Here is an 18,495-nt window from a genome sequence, read left to right as displayed (position 1 = left end):
ATTGATTTTATTGATGTATTAAGTTAAAATAAGTGTTCATTCAGTATTGTTGTAATCGTCATTATTACAAATAAATAAAATACAGTTTTTATTTTATTAGTATATATATTTTTTTTTTAATTGGCCGATTAATCGGTATCGGCTTTTTTTTTTTGGTCCTACAATAATCGGTATAGGCGTTGAAAAATCATAATCGGTCGACCTCTAGAAGATAGCCCTATTTGGTAAAAGAGTCCATATTATGGCAAGAACAGCTCAAATAAGCAAAGAGAAACGACAGTCAATCATTACTTTAAGACATGAAGGTCAGTCAATCTGGAAAATTTCAAGAACTTTGAACTAGGGATGCACGATATATCGGTGAACATATCGGAATCGGCTGATATTAGCTAAAAAGGCCAACATCGGTATCGGCCCAATGTCTAGTTTAACGCCGATGTGCAAAACCGATGTCAACGCTGACGTGCATACCTATATAACGTAGGTACATGACGTAATGACGCCACATAAAATGTTGTGCTACACGTGCAACGCAGCATTCCTAACCTAGCCCACAATGTCTGCTGTGTGGATCGAGCCGTCAACAAGTCGAGCAGTCATTTGAAAGAGTAAGACAATGTCAGCGAGACAACTCAAAGGCGAAATCCATTAATGCCAAGATAATAGAATTCATTGCCCTTGACAATCAACCGTTCTCTGTCGTGGGTGATGTTGGCTTTCGCGACTGGTCGAGCACCGGTCCACAAGTGCGCTATTTTTCAGATGTTGCCCTACCGGAGTTACACAGTGATAACGTCACTGCTATTAGCTTCACGACATACTATGGAACGCCATTTGGGACTTTGCATGTCAAAAAAGAGACACGTCAATAACACTATTTGACGTGTTAAATAAGCTTTTCAATTTGACACGTCAAATAACACAGTTCTATTATAGAATGTTGAGTGTTCTGAATTTGCACGTGTAAGCCAAGCGCCACCACTACTATCAGCAGCACTGTCAAAGCTGTACAAAAAAGTCTGCAAACAAGCAAATACCGGCCACGAACGATGTGTTTACAATACCGCGTTGCTAATAAAGCATTACTTGTTCGACCGCAACTTCTGGGTTGGGTAGCTAGCTAGCTTTAGCTTGGTACCTAGCTAGCACCAATACAACCAGCCTGAAAACAACGACCAGTAGAAACTGCAGTCATTTTCATTATTCTTAGCAATGATTTAGGAATCCTTGTAAGTATTAGCTAGGTAGACACTTCGCATATTGAAATTTAACTTCAGTTCATGAAAATAAACAGCTAGCCAGCCACTTAACCCTGTTGCCCAAAGCTAACATTATAAGCAGCCAGCTAGCTTCATCTGGCTAGTGAGGCTCAACCTGACCGGGTTATGTGTTGTGAAGTTAGCCACAATAAGGATTAGGCACAATAGTGGAATTTGCGGTTTGCCTTCATAATAAAAGTACCTCTTTGAAAGTGATGAAGAAGGTTACAATTGGTGGAATCATGCCATATTTAGACTAGATAATGTTAAACAAGGTTGGAATGTGAAGCAATGAAATGGGGTATCAGTCTACTCAGTGACACCCACAGAACACAACTGAAGAGTTCAGGCAAATATTAGCGTTGTAGCTCTTATCGCGGCACTGTGACTGTGTGAAATCACCTCCCCAGTCAGCCTATTGTGTGCATTGACACTCATATTGCACTGTACAGCTTTATCTAAGGATTGGGGATCAACGAAATGGGGTATCAGTCTACTCAATACCCAAGATATTTTTTCCAACGTCCTCTTCAGAGTTATCAGACTCCAAAACATCCACGCAGTATTGTTTTTCCTCGGGAATAGTGTTCAATACACATACACTACCGTTCAAAAGTTTGGGGTCACTTAGAAATGTCCTTGTTTTTGAAAGAAAAGCACATTTTTTGTCCATTAAAATAACATCAAATTGATCAGAAATACAGTGTAGACATAGCCTTCCCTGTAGCTCAGTTGGTAGAGCATGGTGTTTGCAACACCAGGGTTGTGGGTTCGATTCCCACGGGGGGCCAGCACAGAAAAAAAATGTATGAAATGTATGCATTCACTACTGTAAGTCGCTCTGGATAAGAGCGTCTGCTAAATGACTAAAATGAAAATGTAATGTAAATGTATTGTTAAATGTTGTAAATGACTATTGTAGCTGTAAACGGCATGGAATATCTACATAGGCGTACTGAGGCCCATTATCAGTAACCATCACTCCTGTGTTCCAATGGCACGTTGTGTTAGCTAATCCAAATGTATCATTTTAAATGGCTAATTGATCATTAGAAAACCCTTTTGCAAATATGTTAGCACAGCTGAAAACTGTTGTACTGACTAATAACTTTTCATGTTCAAAACTGTGCACTCACAAACAATAGAAATGGTATTCTTTCACTGTAATAGCTATTGTAAATTGGACAGTGCAGTTAGATTAACAAGAATTTAAGCTTTCTGCCAATATCAGATATGTCCATGTCCTGGGAAATGTTCTTGTTACTTACAACCTCATGCTAATCGCATTAGCCTATGTTAGCTCAACCGTCCCGCAGGGGACACCAATCCTGAAGAAGTTAAAGAAGCAATAAAACAAACCTTCTTTAGACGAGTTGAGTATCTGGAGCATCAGCATTTGTGGGTTCGATTACAGGCTCAAAATGGCCAGCATCCCGGAGTCGCCTCTTCACTGTTGACATTGAGACTGGTGTTCGGATATCAGTATCGGCCAAAAATGTAATATCGGTGCACCACTACTTTGAAAGTTTCTTCAAGTGCAGTCGCAAAAACCATCAAGCACTATAATGAAACTGGCTCTTATGAGGACCGCCAAAGGAAAGGAAGACCCAGAGTTACCTCTGCTGCTGAGGATAAGGTCATTAGAGTTAACTGCAACTCAGATTGCAGCCCTAATAAATGCTTCACAGAGTTCAAGTAACAGACACATCTCAACATCAACTGTTCAGAGGAGAATCAGGCCTTCATGGTCGAATTGCTGCAAAGAAACCACTAATAAAGTACACCAATAAGAAGAAGAGACTTGCTTGGAACAAGAAACACGAGCAATGGACATTAGACCGGTGGAAATCTGTCCTTTGGTCTGATGAGTCCAAATTTTAGATTTTTGGTTCCAACCACCGTGTTTTTGTGAGACACAGAGTAGGTGAACGGATGATCGCCGCATGTGTGGTTCCCACCGTGAAGCATGGAGGAGGAGGTGTGATGGTGCTTTGCTGGTGACACGGTCTGTGATTCATTTAGAATTCAAGGCACACTTAACAAGCATGGCTACCACAGCATTCTGCAGCGAGACGCCATCCCATCTGGTTTGCGCTTAGTGGGACTATCATTTGTTTTTCAACAGGACAATGACCCAACACACCTTCAGGCTGTGTAGGGGCTATTTGACCAAGAAGGAGAGTGACGGAGTGCTGCATCAGTTGACCTGGCCTCCACAATCACCCCGACCGCAACCCAATTGAGATGGTTTGGGATGAGTTGGACCGCAGAGTGAGGGAAAAGCATCCAACAAGTGCTCAGCATATGTGGGAACTTCTTGAAAACTGTTGGAAAAGCATTCCAGGTGAAGCTGGTTGAGAGAATGCCAAGAGTGTGCAAAGCTGTCATCAAGGCAACGGGTGGCTACTTTGAAGAATCTAAAACATAAAATATATTTTGATTAACACTTTTTTGGTTACTACATGATTCCATATGTGTTAGTTCATAGTTTGATGTCTTCACTATTATTCTACAATGTAGAAAACAGTAAAAAAAATAAGAAAAACCCTTGAATGAGTAGGTGTCCAATTTTTTGACTGGTACTGTATATATATGCCATTTAGCAGACGCTATTATCCAGAGCGACTTACATCAGTGCATACATTTTCATTCGGCTGGCCCTAGCAGGAATCAAAGCCACGACCCTGACGTTGCTAGCACCAACCACTGTCCTGTAGCCCTACTGTACAGTAGTGTAGTGGAAGCACCTACCAGGATATCCTATTCTATATTTTATTGTGACTAGATTTACAAAGAGGGGATATTACTGGTAACGTTTTACCAGTAAACTATCAACATTTTAGAAACTTTCAATTTTTTATTTTTTTATTTTCAAATGTAATTTTATAAAATTACATTTAGTGACCTTTTTTGGTACTTCAGATTATCACAGGTGTCTAATTATCTCTGACCCCCTGTGTGGCCACATAACATGTAAAATATATAAAATAATCAAATACAATAATATATTTTTTTTTTATGACAAATTAATGACAAAGCTGTCAAACAAGATGGCGCCGGAGAACAAGGCTGATGTTTTACGTATTCCTAACCAATTGTGGGGTTTTTTATAGTTTTTTTGCATTGCTTGGAACATATTTTTAAAATTATTTTGTACATAATATTGTTTCTACCGTCTCTTATGACCGAAAATAACTTCTGGACATCAGTACTGCGATTACTAACTGGCAGAATCCTTTTTTTCCTTTAACGAGTCCAACGAGCTCGACGTGAATGATATACTGCTTTCCTAGGAACAGGCCCAGATCCCTGTCATTTGCGTGAAGATAAGGCAGAGAAAAAGGTGCCAGAGGGCGGACTGCCTTCTGAGAATTCGTAGGCGATCAAACAAAACGTAACTTCCTTCCATTCTGCTAGCAAACGTGCAATCTTAGGGAATAAAATCGATGACCTACACGGAAGATTAAACTACCAACGGGACATTCAAAACTGTAATATCTTACGCTTCACGGAGTCGTGTCTGAACGACAACATTACCAACATACAGCTGGCTGGTTATACGCTGTATCGGCAGGACAGAACAGCGGAGTCTGGTAAGACAAGGGGCAGCGGACTATGTATTTTTGCAAATAACAGCTGGTGTAGGATATCTAAGGAAGTCTCGTGCTATTGCTCGCCTGAGGTAGAGTATCTATTTTTCGTAGCTGTCTACATACCACCACAGACCGATGCTGGCACTAAGACTGCACTGAATGAGCTGTATTCCGCCATAAGCAAACAGGAAAACGCTCACCCAGAGGCGGCGCCCCTAGTAGCCGGGGACGTTAATGCAGGGAAACTTAAATCCGTCTTACCAAATTTCCATCAGCATGTTAAATGTGCTACCAGAGGGAAAGAAATTCTGGACCACCTTTACTCCACACACAGAGATGCATACAAAGCTCTCCCTCACCCTCCATTTGGCAAATCTGACCACAATTCTATCCTCCTGATTCCTGCTTACAAGCAAAAATTAAAGCAGGAAGCACCAGTGACTTGATCAATAAATAAGTGGTCAGATGAAGCAGATGCTAAGCTACAGGACTGTTTTGCTAGCACATACTGGAATATGTTCCGGGATTCCTCCAATGTCATTGAGGACACCACATCAGTCATTGGCTTCAGCAATAAGTGCATCGATGACGTCGTCCGCACAGTGACCGTACGTACATACCCCAACCAGAAGCCATGGATTACAGGCAACATCTGCACTGAGCTGAAGGCTAGAGTTGCCGCTTTCAAGGAGCGGGACTCTAACCAGGAAGCTTATAAGAAATTCCGCTATGCCCTCCGACGAACCATCAAACAGGCAAAGCGTCAATACAGGACTAAGATCGAATCGTACTACACCGGCTCTGACACTCGTCGGTTGTGGCAGGGCTCGCAAACCATTACAGACTACAAAGGGAAGCACAGCCGAGAACTGCCCAGTGACACAAGCCTACCAGACGAGCTAAACTACTTCTATGCTTGCTTCGAGGCAAATAACACTGAAAAATGCATGAGAGCACCAGCTTTTCCGGAAGACTATGTGATCACGCTCTCCGCAGCCGATGTGAGTAAGACCTTTAAACAGGTCAACATTCACAAGACCGCAGGGCCAGACGGATTACCAGGACGTGTACTGCGAGCATGCGTGGACCAACTGGCAAGTGTCTTCACTGACATTTTCAACCTCTCCCTGTCCAAGTCTGTAAGACCAACATGTTTTAAGCAGACCACCACAGTCCCTGTGCCCAAGAACACTAAGGTAACCTGCCTAAATGACTACTGACCCGTAGCACTCACGTCTGTAGCCATGAAGTCCTTTGGCAGGCTGGTCATGGCTCACATCAACACCATTATCCCAGAAACCCTAGACCCACTCCAATTTGCATACCGCCCTAACAGAACTACAGATGATGCAATCTCTACTGCACTCCACACTGCCCTTTCCCATTTTTACAAAAGGAACACCTATGTGAGAATGCTATTCATTGACTACAGCTCCGTGTTCAACACCATAGTGCCCTCAAAGCGCATCAATAAGCTAAGGACCCTGGGACTAAACACCTCCCTCTGCAACTGGATCCTGGACTTCCTGACGGGCTGCCCCCATGTGGTAAGGGTAGGTAACAACACATCCGCCACGCTGATCCTCAGCACAGTGGACTCTCAGGGGTGCATGCTCAGTCCCCTCCTGTACTCCCTGTTCACTCATGACTGCACGGCCAGGCACGACTCCAACACCATCACTAAGTTTGCCGATGACACAACAGTGATAGGCCTGATCACCGACAACGACAAGACAGCCTATAGGGAGGAGGTCAGAGACCTGGCCGTGTGGTGCCAGGACAACAACCTCTCCCTCAACGTGATCAAGACAAAGGAGATGATTGTGGACCACAGGAAAAAGAGGACCGAGCATGCCCCCATTCTCATCGACGGGGCTGTAGTGGAGTAGGTCGAGAGCTTCAAGTTCCTTGGTGTCCACATCACCAACACACTAACATGGCCCAAGCACACCAAGACAGTCGTGAAGAGGGCACGACAAAACCTATTCCCCCTCAGGAGACTGAAAAGATTTTGCATGGGTCCTCAGATCCTCAAAAGGTTCTACAGCTGCACCATCGAGAGCATCCTGACTGGTTGCATCACTGCCTGGTATGGCAACTGCTCGGCCTCTGACCGCAAGGCACTACAGAGGGTAGTGTGTCCGGCCCAGTACATCACTGGGGCCAAACTTCCTGCCATCCAGGACCTCTATACCAGGCAGTGTCAGAGGAAGATAAAAATATACTCTGTACCGGTACCCCCCTGTATATAGTCTCGCTATTGTTATTTTACTGCTGCTCTTTAATTACTTGTTACTTTTATTTCTTATTATTAATAATATATATATTTTTTAAAACCTCATTGTTGGTTAGGGGCTCATAAGTAAGCATTTCACTGTAAGGTCTCCTGTTGTATTCGGCTCATGTGACTAATACAATTTGATTTTAACATTATCTTATGTTATAGAAGTATAAATGACCAAAGTTACCATAGATTGCCATAAAAGATTCTGCTTACTTTGGAATATTACCGGTAGTTTTGCAACCCTAACTGTAACCCTAATGTACTGGACTGTAACTGTACTGTTGCGATGTAAACACCTACCAGGCTGCCCAGCTTGGAGGAGGATGAGTTGTTCCTCTTTCTGAGCAGGATGTTACCCTCGGCGGCGCTGTGGGGCTCTTTGAGGTTGAGGTGGAACCGCCGCGGCACCCCAGCCCCTTCCGAGGAGGAGCGGAGACGGCGCTCCATGCGAATCACTTCGTGGTAGGGACTGGCGCCGCTGCTGCACATGGACACTGGAGAGGAAGAGCACAAGACAAACAACAGAAGAGACTGATGTGGAGACCGAGAGCTAGGCAAAACAGAGGCAAGCAGACAAGTGAACAGACTGTCCTATTCGACAGACAAACACAAAAACAAAGACTATCCTACACGTTGGGGAAAAACTTAAAAACAAGAAAACAATCGATTGGCTATTGCTAGCCTGGAAGCGATCCAGTGTTTTGCAACAACAGCTTCACTGATTTCAAGGAGCCAGATGATTTTAGGTAATCTTTACACTAACGTAGTGATGGAATTGCTATTTGCACACAATTGGCCCAGCGTCGTCCATGTTAGGGGAGGGTTTAGCCGGCAGGGATATCCTTTGTCCCATCGTGCTCTAGCGACTCCTGTGGCGCTGACACGTTCGCCAGGTGCACAGTGTTTCCTCTGACACATTGGTGCGGCTGGCTTCCAGGTTAAGCGAGCATTGTGTCAAGAAGCAGTGCAGCTTAGCTGGGTCGTGTTTCGGAGGACGCACGGCTCTCGACATTCACCTCTCCCGAGTCCGTAAGGAGTTGCAGCGACGGGACAAGACTGTAACTACCAATTGAATACCACGGAATTGGGGAGAAAATAATAATAAATACACTTTAAAAAAAGTTATTTACAATGACGGCCTACCCCGGCCAAACCCGCACGACACTGGGCCAATTGTGCGCCGCCCTATGGGACTCCCAATCACGGCCGGATGTGATACAGCCTGGATAAAATAACTGTTTTGAGTTCTCATACGCTTACAATTATGTTTTGACTTTTGCTTGAATAGTCGCTAAGATTATATTTGGTTGTGATCTTTGCAAAATAACTATTTTGGTTGCAGCAGTTGTTAGATAGAATGCTAACGCTCATTGACATAGGGTGTAGTGTCACGTCCACTCCCACTCTCCGGCGCTCAACTTGGCCAGTCTACTAACCACCGGTCCTGGCAACCCATCCTTACGCCCACCTGGCAACCTTCATTACGTACACCTGGACTTCATCACCTCCTTGAGGTATTAAGCAGGACATTCATACAAGCCTTAAAATCCAATTATAATCCAAAAGTAGTATGAAATGCACTCATACGCAACATGTAAATAGAGGATTTTTTTTTTTGCTGCCGTTCTATAAGAACTCCCCCATGTTCTGCCACCAACTTGGGTGCATCGCCCTCGTGCGGTAATGTTTGCAAATGCAGAAAGGGGTCTATTGGCTACTTAGCTTATTCAAGCCTGTCTCAAAATACAACACTGCCCTTTTTAAGACAGAAAAGAGCTCTTTACCTGACTTTCTTTTCAAAGTGGGCTTGAAATGCACGTTTTGCGTTCTTGTAGGAAGCAACCACTCCCCCATTGCTGACTAGAAATTAGCTATAACTGGGCTTATAACTCACTGACTGGCAAAGAATATGAACAAATGTACACACGTGGCTACATGTAGCTCTTGCTTTGATCTCAAAACAAGCGCATCTACTCACGACCACTCATGCTGTAAACACAGTTCAGTTCAAAGTGAACGGCACAGATCCATATATGGAAATGGTCTATTTGCATATAGGGCTCCCTTAACTCTGGTTATGGCGCACCGGTCTGTGTAGAGTATGGGCCTGATTCGTGCCTGTCAGTGGAATATAAATCATACTTCAATGAACTCTGCCTACAAGAAAATATTGTTTGTTTTATTTCGGTAAGTTGCACTGAAAAAGTCTAATATTGTGTTGATTCGATCACAATTCCCACAGTAAAGGGAAACGTTGACAGTGTTAACTTAAGGGGAAAATTCTAGAACATTGATAGTGTTAACTTAAGGGGAAAACTCTAGAACATTGATAGTGTTAACTAAAGGGGAAAACTCTAGAACATTGATAGTGTTAACTAAAGGGGAAAACTCTAGAACATTGATAGTGTTAACTAAAGGGGAAAACTCTAGAACATTGATAGTGTTAACTAAAGGGGAAAACTCTAGAGCGTTGAGTGAAGTTCAATCTTGTGCGTCTCTGAGCAAGGTGATATTTCTTCTGCACAGCAGTCCCGGGGAGCTGCGTGCAGCTTAGCTGGAAACATTGCAAAGTAGCCCAAGAAATAGGATTTACATAAAAAATGAACAACAAAAGTGATGTGTTATCATTATGGATTGCCTAACACCGCCCACAACCAGTAGGCTAACTAATGCTGTTAACACACAGTTGTCTCAAGGAAAACTATTCAGACATAATCATATTCAAAGCACTGTTCAAGTTTGGCAGGGGAACTGGAGTTTAGTGGGCTGTTTCAGAAAAACATAGCCAAAGTCTAGAGATTCTCCCAGTAGCTGTTATCCACGTGTGACTAGAGCAGGGCTCTTCAAACCTGCTTCTACAGAGCTACAGTCCTCTAGGTTTTCACTCCAACCCTAATCTAGCAAACCTGATTCTAATGATTAGCTGGTTGATAAGCTGAATCGGGGTTGGAGCAAAAACCAACAGGAGGGTAGCTCTCCAGGAACAGGACTGTTTTGCAAACATTCCATAACTGCAGCTGGCAGTAAATCCCCAACCTTGGCTTTATACCTGTTCATTAAAAATAAAGAGAGTCGCACACTCTATATGTAAGCTCCCAGTAATTTATCGGGTAAAACACCAAAGTTTCAGCATCACTGCGACTACACTGTGCCTGTTCAGACAATACCCTCCAGGTGGCAGTAAATAGGCAACCTTGGCTTCATACCTGTTCAGACAATACCATCCAGGTGGCAGTGTGCACCCTTTCAGTTTGTTTACCAACTCATAGAAGTTGTAGTAGTCAAACAGAATTTACAACTTCTGTGTGCTCACAGATGCCATAAAGGGACCGATACAACATTGCGATCTCGATGACTAGAGCCTACATTGTCTAAGGAAACCGCTGTCCATTGGTTAATACCTTTATGAGGAAATAGTTCCCACTGTACATGGAACTAAAATAGTGCTGCCCAATCAGCCATGTAAATCTGACTCTGGTACTTCCTGATTTCTGCATCATCCACCAAAGAGAACATAAAGCATAGCCTTCATTTCAGACTAGGTCTATTCGTCTGCCTTCTACATGTCTAATCAGTGTGAAGTTTGAATAGAAAATGTTGGTGATTGAAACGCAAATGTGCAAACATTTTGGCCAAATATACTTGGTCAAGGATTTATATAGAGCAATGCCCCTCCTCTCTGCATTATCAATGACAATCGCATAGAAGTAGATCCGTAGTGCACATGTGGATACATAAACGTCTTTAGTTCTTACCTGTGTGGGGTTTCCTCAGGTGGCATGACCTGGGTTCATGTCTACCGCAGCACGCTCCCTTCCCTGGTTCCTGGATGAGTACGGAGATCCTGGACCTCCTCTCAGACTGCTCTGGATTGGAATGGTAGCCTTTACTACGCACTGGGCCTGCCTCGCTCTCACTAGTCTCTGTCTGCTCTGGTCTCACCTCTTCCTCCACCACCGGCACATCCTCCTTCTCCTCTACCCCCTCTTCCTTATCTTCCTGTGATTGTTGTTGTTGTTGCGGTGGCATTGGTGCTGTTGCAGGTGTTGCTGGCCCTGTGACAGGAATTGCAGTCTCACACTCCGTGGTGTTGGCTGTGCTGGTGTCTGGCAGGAGGGGCTTATCTGTGGCAGCTTGGGCAGGCGTGAAGAACACTTGGGGTGTAGAGATGACATGGCTGAAGTTGTTGTCTGGCGGGTCGGCTGGGCTGGGTGCGGGTAGCGCATCCACCTCGGACACAGTGTCCTCTGTGATGGGGACATTAAACTCAGAGGGTGTGAGGGCCGTGGTACGGTCCTCAGACAGCATGGGCGACTGCAGGGAGCTCTCCCCCAGCAGCTCGCCTGGCCACGAGCCCAGGGTACCCCCGGACGTTGGGGGCTCTATGCTCACCTCCGGGGGCTTGCACTGCTCAGAGTTCTTGGAGAAGCGGTGGTGGGCAGAGAATGACTTGGGCAGCAGCTGTTTCTTCTGCCTGGACGAGCGTTTGCTGCTGCCGCCACTGTAGTCATCCAGAAACCCAGAGTCGTCTCCCTCATTGGTACCTGAGCTGATGCATTTGATGAACACATTCCTATTGGCCGTGGAAGACACCTTTTCAAAGTCCTCCGTCTGCGAGCGGGTGATCTTCTTCTGCCGGTGGCCCCCGAAGCCAAATGAGTGCCGCGTCTTGGCCCGTGGAGGCCCAGCACCATCGTGAAAGCCCAGCTGAGTGTTGGCCTGGCTGCCATTGGAGTCCTGGGCTGGATCTAGCGGAGGGGTCTGTATGCGTGGTGGTTCGCTGTTCCTCTTGCTGCTGAAGCGGATGGAGGGCGTGCGGAACAGGCTGCGACGCTTGCCCGTGCTGCTGTTGCTAGAGTTGGTGCTGGAGGGGGACGAGGTGTGGACGCCATTGCCCACGCCGCCTGAGGACGGGGAGGAGGGCAATGAGTCCTGCCTCTTACTCACGCTCCTCCTGAAGATGGGCAGCCTGGAGACGAGCGTGGAGCGGCACGACCCTGATTCGCCCATCAAGGTTAAGCAGCAGTCAGTCACTCTGAAAACAGACATCCCATCACAGTCAGAGAGTGAGACAGTAAAAGGGCTTCAGGTTGATTTAAAAAAAGGTCCCATCAAAAAAAAAACATTTCTGTGAACCTATAATTTTAAGTAGCCTATAAATGAATTGGAATAAGCTCGGTTATAGGTTAGGCTATAGGCTGGACTAAGCCTATGCGGTAATAAGTTGTTTTACCCATGGGCCTTCAAGTAAGGAATGCTACCATTCACTTTAACATATCTTTCAATCAATAGGACAGAGAAAAATCCAGTTCGACCAGTAGGCAGTTTTGTGAAGACAATAGCCTAAATCATAGACATGGTTCACACAACATAAATCAATTACCCTATAGGCTACTTAATCCATAAATAATAACTCCCTTTAATAGCCTAATCTAGGCCTGTTCAAATAGAATGTGTTGCATATCCAGGTTAGAAATGTCCTAGGAGGGTATTATCAAAGTTTTACATTCCAGCAAACTTCCTTCTGTAACTAAAGCTACCTCAAAGATAATAGCCTAAACCAGAGATACTGTACTCTGGTCTGTTTTCACACAGTTACACTAGTGTGGCATTTCCATGTAAAAGGATCCACGAGCACTGTTAACTCTTAATGCAAATTTTGAGAAATTAAAAAGACCTAGCTAGTCAACATGGACTTTTAAGTTGGAAGCATTTGTGGAAAACACTACATGGGAGATGCTAGATAAATGTACGAAGGCGAATCTGCTCATCATTGCAAAGCATTATGACATCAAAGTTGCAGATGCCGATTCAAAAGCAGTTGTCAAAGAGTTAGTCTACAGTGCATTCGGAAAGTATTCTGACCCCTTCACTTTTTCTGCATTTTTGTTACGTTACAGCCTTATTCTAAAATTGCTTAAATCAAAAAAGATCCTCAGCAATCTACACACAATACTCCATAATGACAAAGCGAAAACTTTTTTTGCAAATGTATTAAAAATAAAAACATACCTTATTTACATAAGTATTCAGACCCTTTGCTATGAGACTCGAAATTGAGCTCAGGTGCATCCTGTTTCCATTCATCATCCTTGAGATGTTTCTACAACTTGATTGGAGTCTACCTGTGGTAAATTCAATTGATTGGACATGATTTGGAAAGGCACACACCTGTCTATACAAGGTCCCACAGTTGACAGTGCATGTCAGAGCAAAAACCAAGCCATGAGGTCGAAGGAATTGTCCGTAGAGCTCAGAGACAGGATTGTGTCGAGGCAGAGATCTGGGGAAGGGTACCAAACCATTTCTGCAGCATTGAAGGTCCCCAAGAACACAGTGGCCTCCATCATTCTTAAATGGAAGAAGTTTGGAACCACCAAGACTCTTACTAGAGCTGACCGCCCGGGAAAACTGTGCAATCGGAGAAGGACCTTGGTCAGTGTGGGTGACCAAGCACCCAATGGTCACTCTGACAGACCTCTAGAGTTCCTCTATGGAGATGGGAGAAATTTCCATAAGGACAACCATCTCTGCAGCACTCCACCAAATCAGGCCTTTATGGTAGATTGGCCATTTGGAAGCCACTCCTCAGTAAAAAGGCACATAACAGCCCGCTTGGAGTTTGCCAAAAGGCACCTAAAGACTCTCTGACCATGAGAAACAAGATTCTCTGGTTTGATGAAACCAAGGTTGAACTCCTTGGTCTGAATGCCAAGTATCACATCTGGAGGAAACCACCTTCCCTACGGTGAAGCACGGTGGTGGCAGCATCATGCCGTGTGGATGTTTTTCACCGGCAGGGACTGGGAGACTAGTCAGGATCGAGGCAAAGATGAATGGAGCAAAGTAGAGAGAAATCCTTGATTAAAACCTGCTCCAGAGTGCTCAGCACCTCAGACTGGGGCGAAAGTTCACCTTGCAACAGGATAACGACCCTAAGCACACAGTCAAGACAACGCATGAGTGGCTTCGGACAAGTCTCTGAATGTCCTTGAGTGGCCCAGCAAGAGCCCGGACTTGAACCCGATCGAACATCTCTGGAGAGACCTGAAAATAGCTGTGCAGCAACGCTCCCCATCCAACCTGACAGAGCTTGAGAGGATCTGCAGAGAAGAATGGGAGAAACTATCCAAATACAGGTGTGCCAAGCTTGTAGCGTCATTCCCAAGAACGCTCATTGCTGTAATCGCTACCAAAGGTGCTTCAACAAAGTACTGAGTAAAGGGTCTGAATACTTATGTAAATGTGATATTTTTTTATTTGTCATATATTAGCAAAAATGAATAAAAACCTGTTTTTGCTTTGTCATTATGAGGTATTGTGTGTACATTGAGGGGAATAAACAATGTAATCAATTTTATAATAAGGCTGTAACGCAACAAAATGTGAAAAAAGTCAAAGGGTCTGAATACTTTGCGAAGGCACTGATGCTCCTCATTACTTTGTACTTTACTCCTCATTCACTCAGCCTATTGAGTCTACTGGTCCTACTCACATAGAACTACCCTAAGCCTTGACCTCTTTCTCCCCTCTCTCTCCAAATGAAATCCTGCGACTAGTGAGGTCCGGCCACCTGACAACCTGCCTGCTCAACCCCATCCCCTCCTCCCGACCATCTCTGGAGACATTCTTCCATTCCTCACTTCCCTCATCAACTCATCCCTGACCACTGGCTGCATCCCCTCTGACTTTAAAATAGCCCCTCCACTCTTAGATTGCATCCTACCTGGCAGACTGCTCCTACCATGTGACGTGGACAGGATCTGTGTCTGCACCACGTACTCTCACTACTGGTGTCCCCAGCGCTTTAAAGATGCTTTAAAAAGATTCATCAAATGAAATGGCTGCATTAAAATATCAATCAATTGAGTTCTATTTTGCTACTTGTAGGCTACTGTGTGTATTTGTCTCAATATACCCTCAGTGTACAAAACATTAGGAACACCTTCCTAATATTGAGTTGCACCCCACCCTTTCCCCTCAGAACAGCCTCAATTTGTCAAGGCATGGACTCTACAAGGTGTCGAAAGCGTTCCACAGGGATGCTGTGTGTCATGTGCCTTTCTAATGCTTCCCACAGTTGTGTCAAGTTGGTTGGATGTCCTTTGGGTGGTTGACCATTCTTGATACACACGGGAAACTGTTAAGTGTGAAAAACCCAGCAGCGTTGCAGTTCTTGACACACTCAAACGGGTGCGCCTGGCACCTACTACCATACCCTGTTCAAAGGCACTTAAATATTTTGTCTTGCCCATTCACTCTCTGGAACACATTCACAATCCATGTCTCAATTGTCTCAATGCTTAAAAATCCTTCTTTAACATGTCTCCTCCCCTTCATCTAGCCTACACTGACTGAAGTGGATTTAACAGGTGACATCAATAAGGGATCATAGCTTTCACCTTGTCAGTCAGTCATGGAAAGAGCACTCAGTGTATTTCATAATGTGTAGTCTAACATGTGTGCAATGTGCCAAATCTGTGATTTAGTGCATTATTATAGGGTAAGAATTATAATAAACCGCCGCAATATTTGCAGCTGTAGGTAGGGCTGGGCAATATGGCCTAAAAAAAAAATCTAATTTATGGCCGATTTACGATATCTCTTTTTTTTTTTATACTTTTTCTCCAAATAAGCTTTGTTGCACAATTTAAAGGTCAAAACACTGCATTTAAAACAGTAGGGAATAATAGGATTAATTCAGGGATTGTCAAATTATACCTATACCAATCATAACACCTCGTGTAATTCAATTAACCTGCTTTTTTTTCACTGACTGGCAAACAATGTTAATAAATCAAGCACTTAATACACTGGTCATACCTATGCTTGACATTGCTGGTGAATGGCCAAGTATCCACTACCTGTTGTTTTGTTTTCTCATGATTGATATTGACAAAGAGGTCTTGAAAATTGGAATTGCTGTTCTGAAAATGCAAACAACACAAACATGCCATAGACCTGCATCCTAAATGGCACTATTCCCTTTATAGTGCACTGTTTTTACAGAAGCCATAGTCATTCCATTCAGACCAAGTCTGTATCCATATAATGTGCTCTTTTTAAGAAAAGATGATGTGGTTTGTGATGGCTTGATATGCTGCTATTGTGTATTTCCCATGTCCCAACTAGTCAAGTTATGTAAGGTCTTCCCACAGCTCATTATTCATAGACCTACACCTACATATTTCTCCCCTCTTAACATTAATGGCAGAAACAAGGTGTATAATAGAATGTGACTGATGGGTGTTTCCTGAATGACAACAGCTTACATGTAACAACAACACAAACTCAACCAGATACTGTACAGCAACTGCTATTGTCTTCATGTAATGAATTACCTAGCTATGCATCATCTCACTAAACACAATAACCATTAGCTGCTATATGACTCCAAAGACGAGACATCTTACTCATTTCAATTCAAGACATATACAAGGCACATAACACTGAATCTCATCCTATCCTAACAAGACTTGTTAGGTCTTCAGTTGAATGCAATGCAGTTACTAGGTAGTAACTAGGTAACTATAATGTAATAAATCACGCCACACAAAACCCCTTCCATAAAGGGCACGGAGCAGTACTGTAACGTTAGTAGCTATGACAACTAGTTAGCTAGCTAATTCCCTGTTGGAAAACACTTGACAGTTGTTGTACTGGTGCATTTAATGCTGAAAACGAACTAGCTAGGTGCTGTTAGATTGCTATTAAAATGTTAATATGGGTATATTGATACCTAACTAGATGTAAATCTTGATTAACTTCAGGTATTAAAATGTCGCCTATTGTCGCTAGCTAACGTTAGCTAGCTTCAATCTCTGCACGCAGGATAGCAGCTCGATCTGTCAAACGTCAACAATTTTGAAGCTTTACGTGCCCAACCATAATCTCAATGTTATTCATGGTGAGGACACTGTCAACTGGAAAGCCATGGACCAGGCAAGTAATTCGAACCAAATACAGCCACGATACCAAAGTTGCAGACGACGACTCAAATATAGTTATCACCGAGCTGTTTTTAGTTGACAAGCAAGGTGCATGTGAGCGCTCGAAGACCCGGCGAAAAAGCTGCGGCTAACTTAACAAGCTAGCTAATCTTTTACCTTGAGCTGAATTCCAATGTCCAGGCCGCTCCAGTGAAAGACGAAGCTGGTCTGAATATAATTAAATCTCTAATGATTCAATATTAAGTTAACCATGGTGTGCAAACGCATGAAAATCTTACGGAAATAGCTAAACTATTTCAAAAAATATATCGCACAAATGCACCTCAATGACGTGGAATGTCTCATATCCTCTCTTCCGTATTACACAGACCACGAGCGTAGGTGACGTACACCTCACACCTTCCCTGAAGATTGAGCCGCATCTTCATGAAGCTGGTGATGCTTCCGATTGGCCTGAGGATGCCATTGAGGTATGGATAATGCTGAGCCCATTGTCAAGCAACAGTATGGCTACTAACGAAAATTATATAATTGTAAAAAAAAAAAAAAAAGGCAGCATTACTTTTGTGATTTTGCTCTTGAGAATGTATCAACATGCAAGAGTATACAACAGCTGAACAGTGACTTATATGGAGGAGAAATTCATTAGATGTGTCAATCAATTTTTTTCACTATTTTATACCATCTTTTCTTAATTAGTATCATAATTGCAGGTGTGCCTATTTCAGTCACCCTGTAGTCCAGTCAGGAAACCAAATGATAAGAGCATCTTTATATAACACACACAGTATGATTGCATAATTTATTTTTATTTTCTGTATTGATTTGCTACCATTAATATCTAAATCCTCATTGATTGGATAAATACATCTCACAACGCTCTTGGACAGTGATGTAACCTGGGGTCATTGGGTGTTTTGGGTCTTTCAACATCAGGCCCCCTCACCAAAGCAACCCAGCCTTACAGAGATGATTGGTTAACTTTCTGTCCTCCCGTCTGAGGAAATGGGTCCGCTGCTGCAGACTTCTGGTACCAATTAGTTTCCAACTTCAACACTAGTCAAAACACTGTTAGACATGTAACAGCTCAATTTGCACAATAACACACAAAAAAGATTCCTGGATTTCTACAGGAAAAATCTTGCTGGACCTTTAGTAGATTTCATACAGTAACAAATATCCTACATTTCTTTTCTGCAGGAATCATGTAGGATATTTGTTCCTGTAAGAAAATCCCCACAGGATTCATTGTCACTTTCCTATAGAAATAGCATATTCTGCAGGAGTAACAAATCCTGCAGGTTCTGCACCTACAGGACTCCTGCAAGAATTTAGCTGACCCTGTAGGAATATACTTAAAAATATATTTTTTTACCCGATGTACAGGATCTTTGAAAATTCCTGCACGA

The 18,495-nt window shown here is 43.5% G+C and overlaps 1 protein-coding gene across 6 annotated transcripts in view; it reads right to left on the bottom strand.

Annotated features, from left to right (window-relative positions):
• The window catches only part of LOC106585838 (serine-rich coiled-coil domain-containing protein 1), a 133,449-nt gene extending 115,849 nt beyond the window's left edge, over positions 1-17,600 (bottom strand). For 3 of the 6 annotated variants that reach the window (XR_006761886.1, XM_014172510.2, XM_014172515.2), the window contains exons 1-3: positions 17,409-17,600; positions 10,892-12,171; positions 7,437-7,630 (exon numbers count right to left, since the gene is read on the bottom strand). Coding sequence is in view for 5 of the 6 variants with exons in the window: in XM_014172510.2 (XP_014027985.2) it covers positions 7,437-7,630; positions 10,892-12,171; positions 17,409-17,431 (1,497 nt within the window). In the remaining variant the exon portion in view is untranslated. Of the gene's footprint in view, positions 1-7,436; positions 7,631-10,891; positions 12,172-17,242 lie in introns of all 6 variants that reach the window. The other 3 variants (XM_014172514.2, XM_014172511.2, XM_014172517.2) reach the window with 3 other exon arrangements.
• Between the last annotated feature and the right edge of the window lie 895 nt (positions 17,601-18,495).

This window comes from Salmo salar, chromosome ssa24 (assembly GCF_905237065.1).
Source record: "Salmo salar chromosome ssa24, Ssal_v3.1, whole genome shotgun sequence".
In the NCBI taxonomy this organism is placed as follows: domain Eukaryota; kingdom Metazoa; phylum Chordata; class Actinopteri; order Salmoniformes; family Salmonidae; genus Salmo; species Salmo salar.
The sequence above is the reverse complement of the archived record's forward strand: the minus strand, read 5'-3'. Positions and strand labels throughout refer to the sequence as shown.